At 36.1% G+C, this 16695-nt stretch overlaps 2 protein-coding genes and 1 long non-coding RNA gene across 3 annotated transcripts; 2 read left to right on the forward strand and 1 right to left on the reverse strand.

The window, feature by feature from the left end:
* Nucleotides 1-1895: 1895 nt before the first annotated feature.
* On the reverse strand, nt 1896-4894 carry LOC128012915 (N-acetylglucosamine-1-phosphotransferase subunit gamma). Its single transcript, XM_052595503.1, has 9 exons — nt 4593-4894; nt 4376-4498; nt 3669-3752; nt 3484-3577; nt 3227-3341; nt 3058-3140; nt 2858-2980; nt 2244-2325; nt 1896-2044 (listed from the first exon to the last, which is right to left on the reverse strand). The coding sequence occupies exons 1-9, from the start codon at nt 4622-4624 to the stop codon at nt 1980-1982; spliced, it is 801 nt and encodes a 266-aa protein (XP_052451463.1). The 5' UTR covers nt 4625-4894; the 3' UTR covers nt 1896-1979.
* Nucleotides 1975-6252, forward strand: LOC128012916 (uncharacterized). The gene is made up of 4 exons (XR_008183210.1): nt 1975-2105; nt 5373-5531; nt 5627-5681; nt 5766-6252. It is a non-coding gene; the product is annotated as an uncharacterized LOC128012916 (long non-coding RNA).
* A 1909-nt stretch (nt 6253-8161) lies between these two features.
* On the forward strand, nt 8162-16620 carry LOC128013271 (3-phosphoinositide-dependent protein kinase 1-like). Its single transcript, XM_052596127.1, has 14 exons — nt 8162-8329; nt 10160-10354; nt 10439-10481; nt 10602-10739; nt 11722-11866; nt 11973-12070; nt 12192-12267; nt 12497-12565; nt 13355-13451; nt 13530-13703; nt 13795-14024; nt 14105-14162; nt 14912-15064; nt 15148-16620. Exons 1-14 carry the CDS (start codon nt 8306-8308, stop codon nt 15259-15261), a joined length of 1614 nt encoding a protein of 537 aa, XP_052452087.1. The 5' UTR covers nt 8162-8305; the 3' UTR covers nt 15262-16620.
* The last annotated feature ends 75 nt before the right edge of the window (nt 16621-16695 follow it).

Raw genomic sequence — 16695 nt, forward strand, 5'->3', positions numbered from 1 at the left:
CAGTTTATATATATATATATATATATATATATATATGTGTGTGTGTGTGTGTGTGTGTGTGTGTGTGTGTGTGTGTGTGTGTGTGTGTGTGTTTTAAAAAAAAAATATGTATATATATATATATGAACAAATATTTTAAAATACTATTTACAATATTCGTTTATATGTCCTTATTTTGCTCTTTTGTAATGTGTGAGAGGTATTAATGTTAAAGGTTTATTTTATTTATTTATTCTTTGAAGACTTTTGGTGAATTGTGTTGAATCCAAATAGACTCCATTAGACTCAGAACATAATGATTGTACCAAAGAAATTGAACATAATACCACACAGGGTTAAATCCAGAACACGTTTGGAACTGCATAGCAATCACGGTGGTGTGTTTTTCATGTGCAGACACTGAAGGAGAAGTCAAAATCGAGATGTATTTGCTCTCGGGTGGGCTCGGCTGTCTCTGTGTAATTGGATTTTCTTTTTCACGGTCTGGTCATTTTCAGCCGAACTCTCTGACGGTCTTCTCCTCTTTCTCTGTCGGCTTCTAACAAGATGCGTCTCTGCAGACAGTGGCTATATCCTAAGATATTACATCTTATTTATTTACTTCCAAAGAGAAACCGCAGGCCTGACACAGACAGCTCGAGGGTTTGGTCTGTGATCTGCAGTTTGAGCTGGATGTGGGCTGTTTGTTCTGCTAATACCGTCTAGTGATGGTCAGAGCAGAGGAACGGGAGAGCTGGACATGAGCAAATAACAGCCTGTGAGAGAGTGTGAGAGAAGGGGATTTCTGTGTAAATGACAGAGCTATATTGGCTAAAAGGTTGGCTTGTTTAGACAAAGCAGAAAACAGTGCTGAAATGTGTAAAAGATAAAGCTTTGAATGCTGCCATCCAGTGGTTCAGAAAAAGTATTTCAAATCACAAATAGACGTTCGAGTCATGGAAGCGAATCGGTTCGTTTGAACAGTTTATTTTAATACAGCGGTTTGACAGAATGATTCATCAGTCAAACGAGTCATCACTCAAAATAGTTCTTATACGAAATGTTAGTTTTTTGTGGTAAAATACTTTTTTGTTAAATACGCTACTGCTTTTTGTATTGTAATAGTTTATACTTATAGTTTAAATTGGGTTTAATTAATTTCCCGCCAAAAATTGTACTTCAAATGCTCTCCTTCATTTGAAAGATTTACCATCAAGATTAATTTAAAAGGTTCCAACAAGAGTTTTTTTTTCCCCCCATAAATCAAACCTCAATACTGGTTCCGAAGGCACAAATCCAAGTGATGAATTCAAGTCTCAATTTCATAATGAACAAGGCTAGAAAAAAACAACTAGCTTTTGGTTTTAAAGGTACAGCAATATTTTAATTTTTTTGGCAGCAAATATATTTTACGTTAACACAGAAGTCTGGGTAATAAAAGTAGCTTGCAGAAAAAAACACTCACCGTTGATTGAGGCAAGGTTGTTCAGGGGCTGTTCAAGCTGTTTTTCTGTCTAAACACGCACTAGACAGATGTTAAGACGCTTGCACTTTTGTCTTTTTTTAGCGTCTCGAACATAAAACTGCATTCTAAAGTTGATGCGTCCAGGTTGCAACAAATAAAACTTGTAAGACAACACATCTTGATCTCTACACAATTATCTTTTCATTCCCCTGGCCTTCGTCTCGAGTTTTATAAATGCACAAAAACCAATTCTGTGTGAATGGTCCCTCAGGCTGGTCTTGATGTTTAAACAATGAAGCACAATGTTTTTATAGCACCACAGAGAAAAAGTTTTTACGCACAAAACGACGTCACCTTTAAGACATGGTAACACAACACTTTCATTGTCATGTCATACAAACTTTATTTTTCATAATGCTTTGTCAGCTTACGCATAATCACGTCAAATATTTAAACATCATAAAATACCATTCTCTCACAGAAGCATCTTTTCCCTGAATGATTAGCTGAATGTTTTGTTATCCTGCTGGGCATGTTAGTGCAGATCAGCGATGAAGCCGGTGTCACCGTGGAGGTGCTGCTCCTGATCCTGTGTCCTGTCTGAAAGAGCAGTGAGATTTTAGTCTGTGCACTAAACCTGTTTGAGCACTAGCAATGTAAGGTAAGGTCATCAATAAACTTCTTTTGTGAAATGTTTCATTTTTATATATATAAAGAAATAATTTGATGCATTCAGTCATTTTAAGTGACTTTTTGGTGTTCACTGAGTCATTAGATGAGAAGTGCATGCATGTTTCACCTGTTGTCGTCTGGTAGGAGATGTTATGTTGTGTTAGAAGTGATTGTAGCCGCTCTATCTCTGCTCGATGCTTTTCAAAATCCTGTGGAGAAAGGAAAAAAATAAAAGTTGAATTCACAAGCAAATCTAAAACTGAGCGCATTGCATGTGTCCTGCACAAAATATTTAGACCTAAATTTATCATTTATGAATTTGTTCAAGTTTGGATGTATTTTGAATTATAACATTTTACATTAAAATGTCCTTTTATTTGTATTACATGGTTAAAATAAACTAATAAATAAAATATGGTGCTTATTTGTCATTCATACGTAAATGAAACAACTCATACATTGAATACAACTGAATATTGCTTGTTCCACAAGTTAGTCGTATTTTAACCATGTTCATACTTCTTAACTAAATATATTACATTTTTTGGACAAAGAACTGATTCTAAGCTATGTTATTTAATGCAATTAAAAAAAATTTTTTTTTATTAAATTAAATAAATGTTTGACTAACAAATATGCATCTTATTATGTTTATTAGATTGTTTAAAACCAAATGGATGGACATGTTATATGCAATACATAAATCTTAAATCTATGACTAAATATTAGTCTGTGTGTGACCTGTGTGCACTGCTCCAGACTCTGATGTGTGAGCGATGTCGTGCTCTTCTCTGCTTTCGGCTGTTGAGCTTTTCTCAGGAAACCAGCCTCTTCAAACAGCTCCTTCAGGAGCTTATTATGACCCTGAACACACACAAATGCCTATTATTATGATCTTCTCAGATGCATGATGAATATAACACTGTGTGTTTGTGTGTCACCTGTTCTGTGAGGAGATCTTCATATCGAGCTTGAGCAATTTCATCCCACTCCTTCTGCAACGCCTCACTCAAAACCGGATACACTGAAAGACAAGCTAACAATCAGACACGTTTACCGTAGATAGCTGTTGAACTAACTAATGATTTTTATCACATGACATTAACTCACCCAGGAGGGAGTGTGAATGGCAGACTAGTGGCGTCTCAAATATCAGTGAATAAATACACGTCTGAGGCTCTGAAACACTCGCTATTTTACTGCTATTCCCACAAACCAGGAGAACCTAGAATATAGACATCTCAACATCCATCACACATCACCATTTACTGGCAGAAAATATACATACAGGTTTAGCTACATTCATAACTTATCCATAAACTCACATTAAAATTAACACAAAGACAGTGTGCTTATGCGATACAGACCTTGGTCTGTCTGTTCTTGTTGCCGCATGAATCTCCTTCTCGCATCCACATGCCAGTAAACGTGTTATTCTGAATCTCCCATTCCTGCCAGATACTACACACGCACAGCAGAGATTTCACATATAGAGTTTTAGACTAAACTAAATAGAAGAAAGTATAATAAAAACTTTTATAAAAATCACTACCCTAGAATACCGCTGTATGCATTCCATCTGAAGCTCTGTTCATGCTGAGTCACATTATGAAATGGACAAAATACGTATTTGTATCTAAAAAAAAGAAAAAAGAAAACAGTTTCTTTCAGCTTTACACAATTATTTTTTTATGGAAGCTGGTTTCTGCAATGGTATAAAAAAATAAAAATAAAAAAGGTAATTGTGACTTTTTATCGAACAATTCAGAGTTTTATCAAATGTGCATTTATACCCCACAACTGCAATTATGAGTTCACATATCGCAATTAATAAATAAATAAATAAATAAAATAAAAAAAAGTTGCAATTACTTTTTTTTTATTATTATCCAGTGGCAGAAACAAGCTTCTATACAAATTATTTCGTGAAAAAACAACATGGCAAATAAAAACATTTTTGAACCTGTATAGCTCAAGACAGGGGCTAGTTGCCACTTCATTATAAATATTGAAAACATTTTTCACAATAATTGCAGAAAAAAAGTTTTGACCAAAAAATACTGTAATAATTTTACATTTTAGTTTTACATTTAAAACACACGTGACAACTTGAAAACAAGCATTTATGTCTTTAAATGTTGGACTCAAAACCTCACAGTTAAGTAGTGCCAGTCTCTCTAAAATGTAAGTGAACAAGTAAATAATAGAGGTATGCATTTTGAGCAAACATGTTTTTTAAATATGGTTTTTATTACTGACATGGCTTCAATGTAGTTGTAGCACTTTCCTGCCAGTCTGTGCAGATGTGGAGGTCCAGACACTGGAGACGGGCTGATCTTCGCCTGCAGTCGATTATTCTGAGGCACAAGCTGATTATTTAGCCTCATAGTGAAAAGAATATGAAGATTCAGTGTCTGTTGTATTAATAAATCTTATATTTACTCTAAAATTTGACTGGGTTTGCTGGACACCTCACCCAAATGTATTAGGCTCCTCCACTATCTTCATCTTCCCTCCTGATGTGACAGCCACTGGAACACCAGTAAATACATCAAGCGATTCATCTTAAAGAGGCCAATAGACACAGGCAGTGCTCTTAATACCAAGTTTAAAGCATTGTTCAAGTAAGTCCTTGACAGGGTAAGATTAAAGAAAGGAGAAAAGTAGGCGGGTGCTGAGCGCAAGCAGCAATATCTTGAACTTGATTTGAGTTGTAACCGGACACCAGTGCAGGGAGATAAAGAGAGGCATTAAATCTGACTATTTTTAATAAGCAAGGATGGATTCAATTCACTAAAAGTGACAGAAAAGGTACAATTTCTAGTAAAAAATAAATAAATAATTATTTGATGATAAATGCTTTTTCTTTTGAACTTTCTATGGATAAAAGAATCCATTTACAAGATTGATTCTAATACAAAATATTTATTGAGCAGCAAATCATCATATTAGAATGATTTCTGAAGGATCATGTGATACTGAAGACTGGAGTAATGATGCTGAAAATATAGCTGCGCATCACAGAAAAAAATTACAGTTTAAAATATATTTGCATAGAAAATGGTTGTTTAAAATTATAATAATATTTCACAATATTACTGTATTTTTCAACTGTATTAGCCTTGGTGACTACAAGAGACTTCTCTTAAAAACATTTTTAAACGGTAGTGCAGTTAAATGAAAGAAGTTGAGATTAAATTGTGCAAATTTGCTAGATGTTGACGTGGGAATTTGTTTATCTGTGATGATGCACCAGGTTTTCAAGACCTTGCTGTGTTGAAGTTTAAGTGGGGCTTGGGATTTTTGGAGCTGAATAAGACTCTTCTAGAGCGTTACGCTTCCAGCCAATCAGAAGAGGAACTACTGGCTGTGGAGAAAGAGTTTCTCAGTGCCGCCCATCAGGAAGAGGATTTAGGTACGAGTTGATCATCTAAACCAGTCAAATGTACTTTAAGTGTTTTGAAAATGTTTACTTTGATACGTGTGTGTGTTTATTTAAAATGTGTCCAGATTCTTTCGATGTGGACTCAGGAAGAGACTTTTTGAATCTCAACCGACCAGTCCAGTGAGACTTCTTCTGTTATAAATGTATGTTTGAATGTTTAAATGAAAGTCAGCTGAAGTAACCAATGTGTGTTTGTACAATTAGGGCTGAGGACAGTGACAGTGATGAGACATCAGATGAGGAAGATGATGGTGAGGAGGAAGAACAGTAGAGTAAAGAGGACAATGATGACAGAAATGAGGAGTCTTGAGTTGTGTAATCTTCAAATGTAACATTTGGGGAAGAAGGATGTTTAGTCACTGATTTAGTAACACTGACCTCCACTTGACATGAGCAAACTTCTGTTTTTCTGCGTGTTTGCAGATGGATGCAAATATGGAACTAGTAAGTTAACAAAACCAGAGTAATACCAGGCCTGGACTTTATGTTGTTTTGATTGTGCGCAGCTGTCGTCTGTGAGGGGCTGCCGCGTTATTTTCATTAAAGTTAGCTTTAAATGTTCACCCGATCCCGCAGCCTCCTTCCTTATGTATGAACTTTTTTACACATTTATTATTGAAAACCTTTTTGACATGTTGTTAAACAGAATGAAATGTTGAAATAAATATTAAATGGCATTTGCTGCATTTGAGTATAGTTTACTAGCTGTTTTATTTTATTAATTAGAGTGCCTTTTACAATCCATTCTGAGTATTTTATTTATTTACATGTATATCTATTGGGGCTGATTACCACTTGCATACATCATTGTATATACTACTCCAAGGCAGGGATTTTCAATATTTTAGATAAAAAAAGGTCCCAAATATGGTCATCCCTGTTTTAGGGACCCCATCCTAAACTTTAAAAGACAGCTATATATATATATATATATATATTATGTATAAAGGTCTAATTTATATTGTGAAAATTTGCATTGTACATATGTTTAAAATATATTTAGAAAATATTAAATATTTAAATGATTTTCTACTAACTATAGCTTATTATTCATACTGTATTTAAATTAAAAAAATTATTTATATTTTATTCATTTTAGTTATTTTTAAATTAGAATAATTTTATATGATATTTTGTATATGACTATGTTGTTCATTTTTGTTATTAATATAATTTGTGTATTTTTATTTTGTCATTATTTTGATTCTATTTCATTTATTTATTTAAATATTTACATTGTTTTTCTCTATATTTTCCATAGACTTCCTAGAAAAATCATTACCATGGTTTATTTTTAAAGACCATGTTATTACCACGTTGTCCAAAAAAACATGCCAAGTATGTTATAGTAATTCAAATGTGACCAGTGTTGGGAAAGTTACTTTGGAAAGGTAATAGGTTACAGATTACAAGTTCCCCTCTCTAAAATGTAATAAGTAGTGTAACTATTTCAATTACTTTACTAAAGTAATGTTACTGATTAAAGGTGATTACTTTTCTAAATTAGATTAGATTAGATTAGATTCAACTTTATTGTCATTATGCAGAGTACAAGTACAGAGCTAATGAAATGCAGTTAGCATCTAACCAGAAGTGCAAGAATATAGTGTTATATATATACATAAAAGTGCAGAGTAAGTAAAGCTTATGATATACAGAATGTACAGTGGAGTTGCTATATACAATATTGATCAGAGACAATATTGATCAGAGAATTACTAATGTTTTGAACTGTTAATCATTTTCAAACATGTCATGTTATGTCATGATACTGTTTTTAAAATCAAATCTATGCATAGCTATGAAAGGAAACACTGGCATCTTATAATGTGAGCTGTAGTTACAGGAGACTAGTAATTATTATATCCAGCAGTGTGTGAGAAAGACCTTGCATATTGATTTGTAGTGTGTCTTAGCAAAGTCCCTTAGTTCCCTTTTTAAGAATTTCAAAATTATATCCAGTGTAATTTCAACAGAGACACACGTATAAGTTTAGAATAATTATTAATTGTGATGGCTGTGTTTGGATGCACTTGAACTCAAAATCTACAGTCAGGATGACACTTGTTTCATTTATCAAAAGCTTTAGAGGTAATCATTTTTTTTTTTCAGATTAGAATTGTTAATTATCAAAATCTAGAGTGTTGACACATAAACCATAGCTCATCATGTCCTGCTTAAGTTAGGCTTAAGTCTGAATGATGTCATTGTACTTAAAATTAATTTACAGTAATGCCATTACACATACAAGCATCACATCATTAAAAAAATAAATAAAAGCAAAATATAACCAGTAACTACATGTACTGACTATATGGTTAAGATTAGAGTTTGACTAAGGGTTACTTGCATGTTACTTGCATAGTTTATTGTTATTATAATAATAAGTAGGCTACTTGTAACGTGTAACAATGATACCTAAAAATAAAGCGTTAACGTTACCTTATTTTGTAATTAAATTAAGTAAATTGTTTACATGCAACTAGTTACTGAATGTGGGTGACAGACGGACCTTCTGATCCGCAGTTGCAAAACCACTTCCATAACTCTTACGTCACATAGATCCGTGGATTTTTCGGGATTCGCCGTTTGGGGGCGCGCGGTATTTTTTCCCCCTCTCGACTGCAGTATCGTTGTTGTGGCGTGACGTCACAGCCGTGAAACGAAGGCGCAGAGAGAGGGCGGCCATGACTCCAGTCTCCACAATTATTTAATCCCAAATAAATTACCCACGGAAAACTTCCATGGCAAGAGCCACGAGTCAGATCGTGAGTACCGCCAGCGTCTGGGGAGCTCGGGCTCGAAGCCGCGTCGCGCGCGCTGCCTGTAACGGCGTTTTTTTAGGGGGGTGGCGCGGGACGCTCGCGACCCGAGCCTTTAGCTTAGCATTTTAGCGTCATTAGTCCCCAAAACAAGCGCCAGTCTTTTAACCAGGAAGTGTCAACTTTTGTTTCTTATCTTAATTTACACAGGGATTTCTGAATGAATTATTAGGCTCGATGTTGATATTCTTAAAAGAACAGTGTGGGGAGATGCTCATAGTGTTGTGTGTTAGCTCTGCGAGCTAATTCTGTCAACAAATGAACTTGCTTGTTTTCTTAGCCGTTAGCCTGACCGCTAACTCATAGGAATTTGCTTCTTCTCGTCTTAAACCTGCCGTAAATCTACACGAATCACGTTGTGTCTAAGAATTAATTAGATAAACGCTTGTTCTTGAGTCTCTGATAAACTAAAACGCGTTTTTTGAGTCGGTAGCGCCTCTAGCACAAGTAGCCTCAGGTTATTTTACCTAATTTGCGTCTATATTTGCTGTCATATTGTCATTATAACCTTTAACTAGCATTGCTGTATACATGTAGCTGTTTAGAAACATGTCTGTGTTATCATGTGTGTATTTAAGTGTGTTATTTCTATTGAAATAAACCGACTTCGAGTTGCGGCCTGTAAAGTGGCTTTGAGATTTTTAAGGTTTCACCTTCCCAGGTGTTTTTGACAGTTGATTGTTATTATGTATAACTTTATTTATAGATTACTCCGAGATAACCCTTATGAATATGATTATTGAATCATCATGCTCATAGGCACATCATATTAAGCTGTGTATGTAGATTTATGAAGACGTAAACATGCTTTGATCTTTCAAAGTAACTTTGGTCTGTTATTTATGTGATTATTATTAATATTGCATTAGCCTCAGTGAGTGCTATGAGTTAATAGTGTGCTGTATTGGTTGCAAAGAGCAGGTAAGGGAAGTTAACATGATTATTGCTGGAGGTTTGACTAAAGTTCTTGTTGACGTGTGACTCATGTTTTATAGATGTGTTTTGAAGTTCGTTAGTTTAGGAATGCTGATTATGAATAATGTGACCTGTAGTTACAGGAAACTAGTGATTATTATATCCAGTAGTGTGTGAGAAAGACCTTGCATATGGATTTGCATTGTGTGTTAGTTCCCTTTATAAGAATTGCACTATTATATCCAGTGTAATTTAAGCAGAGACACACATTTAAGTTGTTTAAAATAATTATGTATTGTGATAGCTGTGTTTGGATGCTCTCGAACTGAAAATCTACAGTCAGGATGACACTGTTTTTATTTATTAAAAGCTTTTTAAGGTAATCATTTGGTTGATCAATCATCGTTTTAGGTGAGCCTTATAATTGTTAATTATCCATATCTAGAGTGTTGATACATAAACCATAAGCTCTTGTCCTGCTTAAGTGTGAGATCTGAGTGATGTCATTGCACTTAACATTCATTTACAGTAATGACATCACACATGCAAAGAAGCCTTACATCATATTTAATATATATTTCTTAATACTTAAAAAATATGAATTTATAGATGAGTAAATAATTATTGTAAAAACAAAATTAATATAGTTTAATGGATATTTGTATATATATTAAACTTTTAGAATTTTATGTAAATATTCTATAAACTATATTGAACATTTTAGAAAATAATAAATAACATCATTATAATTTAAATATAGAAAAATGCTAAAAAGTTGTAACTGTCATTAAGTATGTAGTAATTTCATCAGAGGCAGTAATTGAGTAACGTGGGACTTGGTCTCTGTCTGTCTCTCATTAGTATGATGTTGCACCCCTCCGATCATCTGTTCTCATCTCCTGTCCATCAATGGTAAGAGGTCAGCAGGACACGCCCCGGCTCCACGGTAGCAGCATGGAGGGACAGGCTCCACCCCCCCAGCCCACCCAGCCTCGCAAGAAGAGACCCGAGGATTTCCGCTTTGGCAAAATATTGGGAGAAGGCTCTTTTTCAACCGTATGCCATGCACACATCAATACACATCTGATGTACCTCCACTAGTATTACTCCTTTAACCTTTGCTGTCTGTGCTACTTACAGGTTGTGTTAGCAAAGGAGCACTCGACGGGGAAAGAGTATGCAAGTAAGTCATTATACCATCAGCCTGTGGTTCATACGCATTCTGTTTATCTGTAATACTTTTGACATGAACCGCTAGATGTGAGCCTGTACTGAGAAGTGTTGTTGCCATGTGTTTTAACAGTTAAGATCCTGGAAAAGCGGCATATAATGAAGGAGAACAAAGCGCAATATGTCAAGAGAGAACGAGACATCATGTCACACCTAGATCATCCGTTCTTTGTCAAGCTTTACTTCACTTTTCAGGATGAAGAGAAGCTGTGTATCCTTCACATGACTAATGGTTGAGCAATATAAATTTCCAGTGATCATATCTAGAGAGCACAGAAGGGCGGTCATCATATTTGCCTGAAAATTCACTAAACCATTATTATTGTGTAATATATTAGGGCTGCAGGATGAATTGTATTTTAATCATGATTTCTGATTCTGTTGATTTATTAAGCATAATCGTTTGTGATTTTTGCCCCCTGGTTATTTATCTTGAAAAGCATTTTTTTAATTTGGCATTCTCTGGCATTGTGAACAAGCCTCCACAAGCTTTCATAGTTGCTGTTGCCAGACATTGGAGAGATTCTGCTCAAACAGAAGTTAAATACAGCCAGTATGTTCTTTCACATGCTGCTCGCAAACCGTGCAATTTGACGTTCTCTTGGTTTGAGACGAAATTGTAATAATTTCTTTTATATATATATATATATATATAAGAAATCTTTTCATTGATATGTGCTTTATTAGGATCGGTCAATACTTACAGAGATACAACTATTTGAAAATCTGGAATCTGAGGGTGCAAAAGAATATAAATACTGAGAAAGTCCCCTTTAGAGTTGTGCAAATGAATCCTTAGCGATGCATATTACTTATCAAAAATTACATTTTGAAAAATTTATGGTAGTAAATTTATAAAATATCTTCTTTGCTTTATATCCTAATGAGTTTTGGCATAAAAGAAAATTCATTTTGACCGATAATTTTGGTTAATACTACAAATATACCCCAGACACTTGAGACTGTTTTTGTGATCAAATTTTTAATAATATATTACACAATATTTTTTGTAAAAAAAACAACTGTCTTTTCTGTTGTGAAGACTATCAGTACATTTGTTTAACTGTCACAATCTAACCGGCTGTACTTTCAATGGCATTCATCTCACAATGTTGACCAATTAAATTACTACACAAGACCTGTCTGACGTCAACCCTGCATTTAATTGAATGCTTTCCTGAATGCACTGTCAGATTTTGGATTGAGCTACGCTAAAAATGGCGAACTGCTGAAATACATTCGAAAAATAGGCTCCTTTGACGAGACCTGCACGCGTTTCTACTCCGCTGAGATAGTTTGTGCTCTTGAGTACTTGCATCAGAAGGGCATCATCCACAGGTCAGTAGGTTTGTCTTCAAAGTGCCATATCAGTCATTTTATTTGTCCCATTTTATTTTTTTGAATGCATTACATTGAGTTATGTGTTATTGTGCTTTTGTTGCAGAGATCTGAAGCCAGAGAATGTTCTGCTCAGTGAGGAGATGCACATTCAAATAACAGACTTTGGCACAGCCAAACAACTGTCCTCTGACAGCAAACAGGGTAAAACACAGATACACTACATAACAATCGTCCTCAGACAGTGTAAACATTTATACAGAAGTAACCTCTTATGACAGTGCTTTCACTAAGTGATATTTTCATTCTGATGTCTCCCCTGCAGCAAGAGCAAACTCATTTGTTGGTACGGCTCAGTATGTCTCTCCTGAATTACTGACTGAGAAATCTGCCTGCAAGAGGTAAACACAGCTGATGAATATTTCATGGTGTGCAGTTCAAATGCTATCATTGGTAATGAACAGGACCTAATTCAGAGATGCTGTTTGTCGCTGTGTTTATTTAGTGTGTTTTTTTTTTTTTCAGAATGCAGGTGACATTTTGTGCAATATTAAGCAAGACCAAGTGCAGAGGTTTATTTGAGGGTTTGGCTAAAGAAACTTATCCTAACTGTCTTCTTTCTTGTTGCAGTTCGGATCTCTGGGCATTAGGCTGCATCATCTACCAGCTTGTTGCTGGTTTGCCGCCATTCAGAGCTGGGTTAGTTAATTTTCAGACGTAACAAATATGTTTCTTATGATGTGTTTACATACAATGATTTCTTGCGTTCAAAAAAACAGCTAGATGAGCAGCATAAAATTAAAGTTGCAGTTTTATTGTAATTTATTTGTTAGTTAATGCTTTATTATGAACTATCAGTGACTAACATTAATTCAGGTTAATGATAATTTAATCCTTTTGTTCATTATTATCTTTATGGTTGTTTAATTCAAGTGTCATTTAATTAATATAACTTAATGTTAGTTATGTATGTAGTTAATAAATGCTTGTTTGTTATTGATATTAGCTAATGCATTAATATTAACAAATGAAACCTTGTTATAAAGGGTTTTATTAGTGTGAGAATATTTTGTAAGAGTAGTTGCAGCATATAAACAAGTGTAAAATTGAATGTTTGTAATGTTTTGAAAGCGAGTAAAAATAGTGCTGTTAAATGCAATTACAATTTACATTTTCTAATTGAATATAATGTAATTTATTCCTGGGATCAAAGCTGTATTTTCAGCATCAGCATCATTTCTTCTTTAAAACAAATGTTACTCATCCCAAATCTTTACAGGAGTGTACATAGAGAAAAATGGCAACAGTGTAAACAAAAAAGAAACAGAATGCAGACGTTTTTTACATTTTGACAGTGCAGCACACTTATTATTAACCTCACTAATTGACTGGTGGATGATCATAATCCACCCCTAAAATCTACTTTGTTCATGTGATGAAGTGTAAGCCTCCAGCCACTAATCATTGTTTTCTTTTAATCCATCACAGGAATGAGTATCTAATATTTCAGAAGATTATAAAACTCGAGTACGAGTTTCCTGAGAAATTTTTCCCCAAAGCTAAGGACCTTGTAGAACAACTTCTGGTCAGCTTTATTTAATCATCTTTGTTTGTAGTGTAGGTGTGGATCAGCTGTGCACTCATTAGTGTCTTGTTTTCACAGTCACTGGAGCCCTGCAAGCGGATTGGCTGTGAGGAGATGGGCGGCTACGGACCGCTGAAGTCCCACCCTTTCTTTGAGACAGTTGGCTGGGATGATATCCATCTGCAAACTCCCCCCAAACTAACGGCGTATCTGCCTGCCATGTCTGAGGATGATGAGGACTGCTATGGAAACGTGAGTCAACAGAAAATATGAAATATTGATTATTCCTCAGATAATATGAAAATGGGATTATTCTTCATTTAATTTTCTCCTTCGTTTTCAGTATGATGATCTCCTGAGCCAGTTCAGTTGTATGCAGGTGGCACAGCCTGGCCACGCCCCTTCAGTTCCCTTCAAAGTAGAGACAAGTCAACCTACATATAACCCCTCCCCTAGTGTGGATCAGTTTATACATATTCATGAGCTGGACAGTAATAGCATGGAGCTCGACCTACAGTACAGCGAAGAGGAGAAACGTGTCTTACTGGGCAAGCAGAGTGCTGCAAACCCATGGTACACACATACAGTCTTTCTCTGTCACTTTCTATCCCTGTTTGCTTTCTGTAAGCATTCTGTCCTTATGTTTTAAACAGGCACCAGTTTGTGGAGAATAACCTCATCTTAAAAATGGGCCCAGTGGACAAACGCAAAGTGAGTGACTGTTGGTAACAATGGAACAACTAGATTGCACAATTTCAATTGCTAATAAAGCACCGGGCACAGACGGTTATCTTCCTGAACTTTATAAAACCTTCAGATCCCACATTATACACACTCTTTCTTAACTGCTTTAATCATATACTAAAAGGTGGGAAAATCCCACAGTCTTGGAAAGAAAGAAGTCATCTCAATCGTCCCAAAGGAAGGAAAGAGGCGGATGATTGTAGCTCATATAGGCTGATATCATTCTTAAATGTGGACTATAAATGATTTGCATCTAATTTATCTAAGAGATTGGAGGGGGTTTTTCCCCGAGTTGGTGGATCTAGGTCAAACTTTAATTATACAAAGTAGACAGGCACAGGATAATTTAAGGAGAATGCTATATATGATGAGATATATCATGATAGAAAACACAAGTATGGTTTTGATGAGTCTAGATGCTGAGAAATCATTTGATTATTTTGGATAGGGTTATATGTATCGGGTTCTGGCAAGATTAGATTTTTACAAAAAGTGTATTAAAATATTATACTCCTCACCAGCTGTCAGGATATAAATTAATGGACATTTATCTAAAACATTTAACCTGGAAAGGGGGACACGCAAGTCCCTGTTTTGTTTGCATTATTTATTGAACCTCTGGCTCAAGCAATAAGAGAGGATCCAGAGATCAGCTTACTTTAGTAAAAGAGTTGATGTTTTTTGCGTTTCATGTTTCCTTTTGTGTCCATGTGTAGGGTCTGTTTGCACGGCGGAGGCAGTTGCTACTGACCGAGGGTCCGCACTTATACTATGTGGATCCGGTCAATAAAGTTCTGAAAGGAGAGATTCCATGGTCACTTGAACTACGGCCTGAAGCGAAGAACTTTAAAACATTCTTTGTACACACGGTAAGCGCAATCCCAATTATCTCCTCATGCCACATTTGCATGTTTTAAACCAGATATTTAATGACCACGCTTTGTTGCCTTAGCCAAACCGGACGTACTATCTAATGGACCCAAGCGGCAACGCCGACAAATGGTGCAAGAAAATCCTGGAAGTTTGGAGGAAGATCTACCACAAAAACCAGAGCCCCAGTTTATAGAACTACAGCGCTCCCCCTTTGGCCACACCCCCCACACCCCTCCAGCCAATCACAGAACAGGGACACGCCCCTGTAGAGACATCTCTCTCCAGCTATATATTGTCTTTCTGTCTCTTCATATATCAGTCCCGTCACTCCCAGACACCTTCTCTGTTTGGATTCAGTTGTTTCACACACCGAGGGTGGAGTCTTCACAACCAAAAGCAGCAAGGCCGTGGTCAGCATGTCATGCAGGCAAGCCATAGAAAACCACACGTTTAGACGATTACGTGAGTCTTTCCATCGATTTCATGCGATGCAGGTAATGGACACTAAAAGTCATGCAATCTCTACCTGTCTGTTACGAAACAAGCACACACGTTCTGTTCTTTTCTCGCTCGACGCTCACAAGCGCTCAGCTCTTTACTTTCAGATATGTAAATGGGAGTGTGTTGCTTTAGTCTGCGTTTAGAGTTAAGGCGGGTCCTTTTACCCTTATTGGCTGCAGTAGCTGGTCTTGCTGATTCCGATTGGAGGATGTGGTGTCGAACATCTTCTCAGCATGTTCACGTTACCTTCAAAACGCATGGGAGATGGCACCACACCGCCACAAAAGCCATGTGGGTGATGTGGTTTGAGAGGGTAATCTGTCACCCCTTTGGCCCCCGACTAAGTTTAGCTGTTTTTCTTTAAAGCTCTTGCATTGTGACGGTATGCGTTGCTGATTGGAGGCTTGTGACAGAGGGGCAATCTGATCATGTGTGTGCGTGAGTGTGTGTTTGGCTCCTCTCATTTGGCCGTTTTTAACAGGAAGTCCGTGGAGTGAGTGAGACGACAGACTGAGTGTGTGTGTGCGCGTGTCTTCCTGATCGGTCACAGATGACTGTGATGTACAGTTGATGTAATATTGCAAATGGGAGGTGAGTAAAGAGGTGACTCTCTAGGATCCAGGTTTTGTATTTTTATTCTTGTATAAGGTTATTGGGCCGCTCCGTTCTGGCCTGGCTTCTGTGTTATTTAAATTCTAATATATGAAAGCATATTTGGATTGAAGTCATGTTCCAGGGCCTTGCTGTGTATGTATTGAAAATGTAAAGCCTTTGAATGTGAAGAATTATTGTAAACTATGATATTTTACTGCTTTTGTTTTCTTACTATATCATATACATTTTCTATTTGCGCAGTGATTGGCTCATTTCTGATAATTTAATGCCTGTGTGCGCACGGCCCCGCTTGTCCGTGTGTGTGCGTGAGCGTGTGCGTGAGTGTGTGTCAGTGTGTGGGGCCCTTGTAGGCAATGTGTGTATTCTTCTTGTCGGCCTTTTGCGCTGGGCAAAACCTAGAACTGAAATAAAGCATGTAGGGTTTTAGGCCAACAAACACAGTCTCTCTGTTTTTCCTCCATCTGTTTGAACAGCTGTATTTTTATTTTGTAAATATAATATTTTGTTATTT

This window comes from Carassius gibelio, chromosome B24, assembly GCF_023724105.1.
Source record: "Carassius gibelio isolate Cgi1373 ecotype wild population from Czech Republic chromosome B24, carGib1.2-hapl.c, whole genome shotgun sequence".
NCBI lineage: Eukaryota > Metazoa > Chordata > Actinopteri > Cypriniformes > Cyprinidae > Carassius > Carassius gibelio.

Bases quoted from the DNA above. Each gene is read 5' to 3' on its own strand.
- LOC128012915 (XM_052595503.1), bottom strand. From the start codon at position 4,624: ATGAAGATAGTGGAGGAGCCTAATACATTTGG. The intron at 3,141-3,226 runs GTGAGTTAATGT...CTTGTCTTTCAG, and splicing joins CCATTCACACTCCCTCCTGG to TGTATCCGGTTTTGAGTGAG. The intron at 2,326-2,857 runs GTCACACACAGA...CTTTCTCCACAG, and splicing joins GTCTGGAGCAGTGCACACAG to GATTTTGAAAAGCATCGAGC.
- LOC128013271 (XM_052596127.1), top strand. From the start codon at position 8,306: ATGGCAAGAGCCACGAGTCAGATC. The intron at 10,355-10,438 runs GTATGCCATGCA...TGCTACTTACAG, and splicing joins GAGAAGGCTCTTTTTCAACC to GTTGTGTTAGCAAAGGAGCA. The intron at 14,025-14,104 runs GTACACACATAC...TGTTTTAAACAG, and splicing joins CAGAGTGCTGCAAACCCATG to GCACCAGTTTGTGGAGAATA.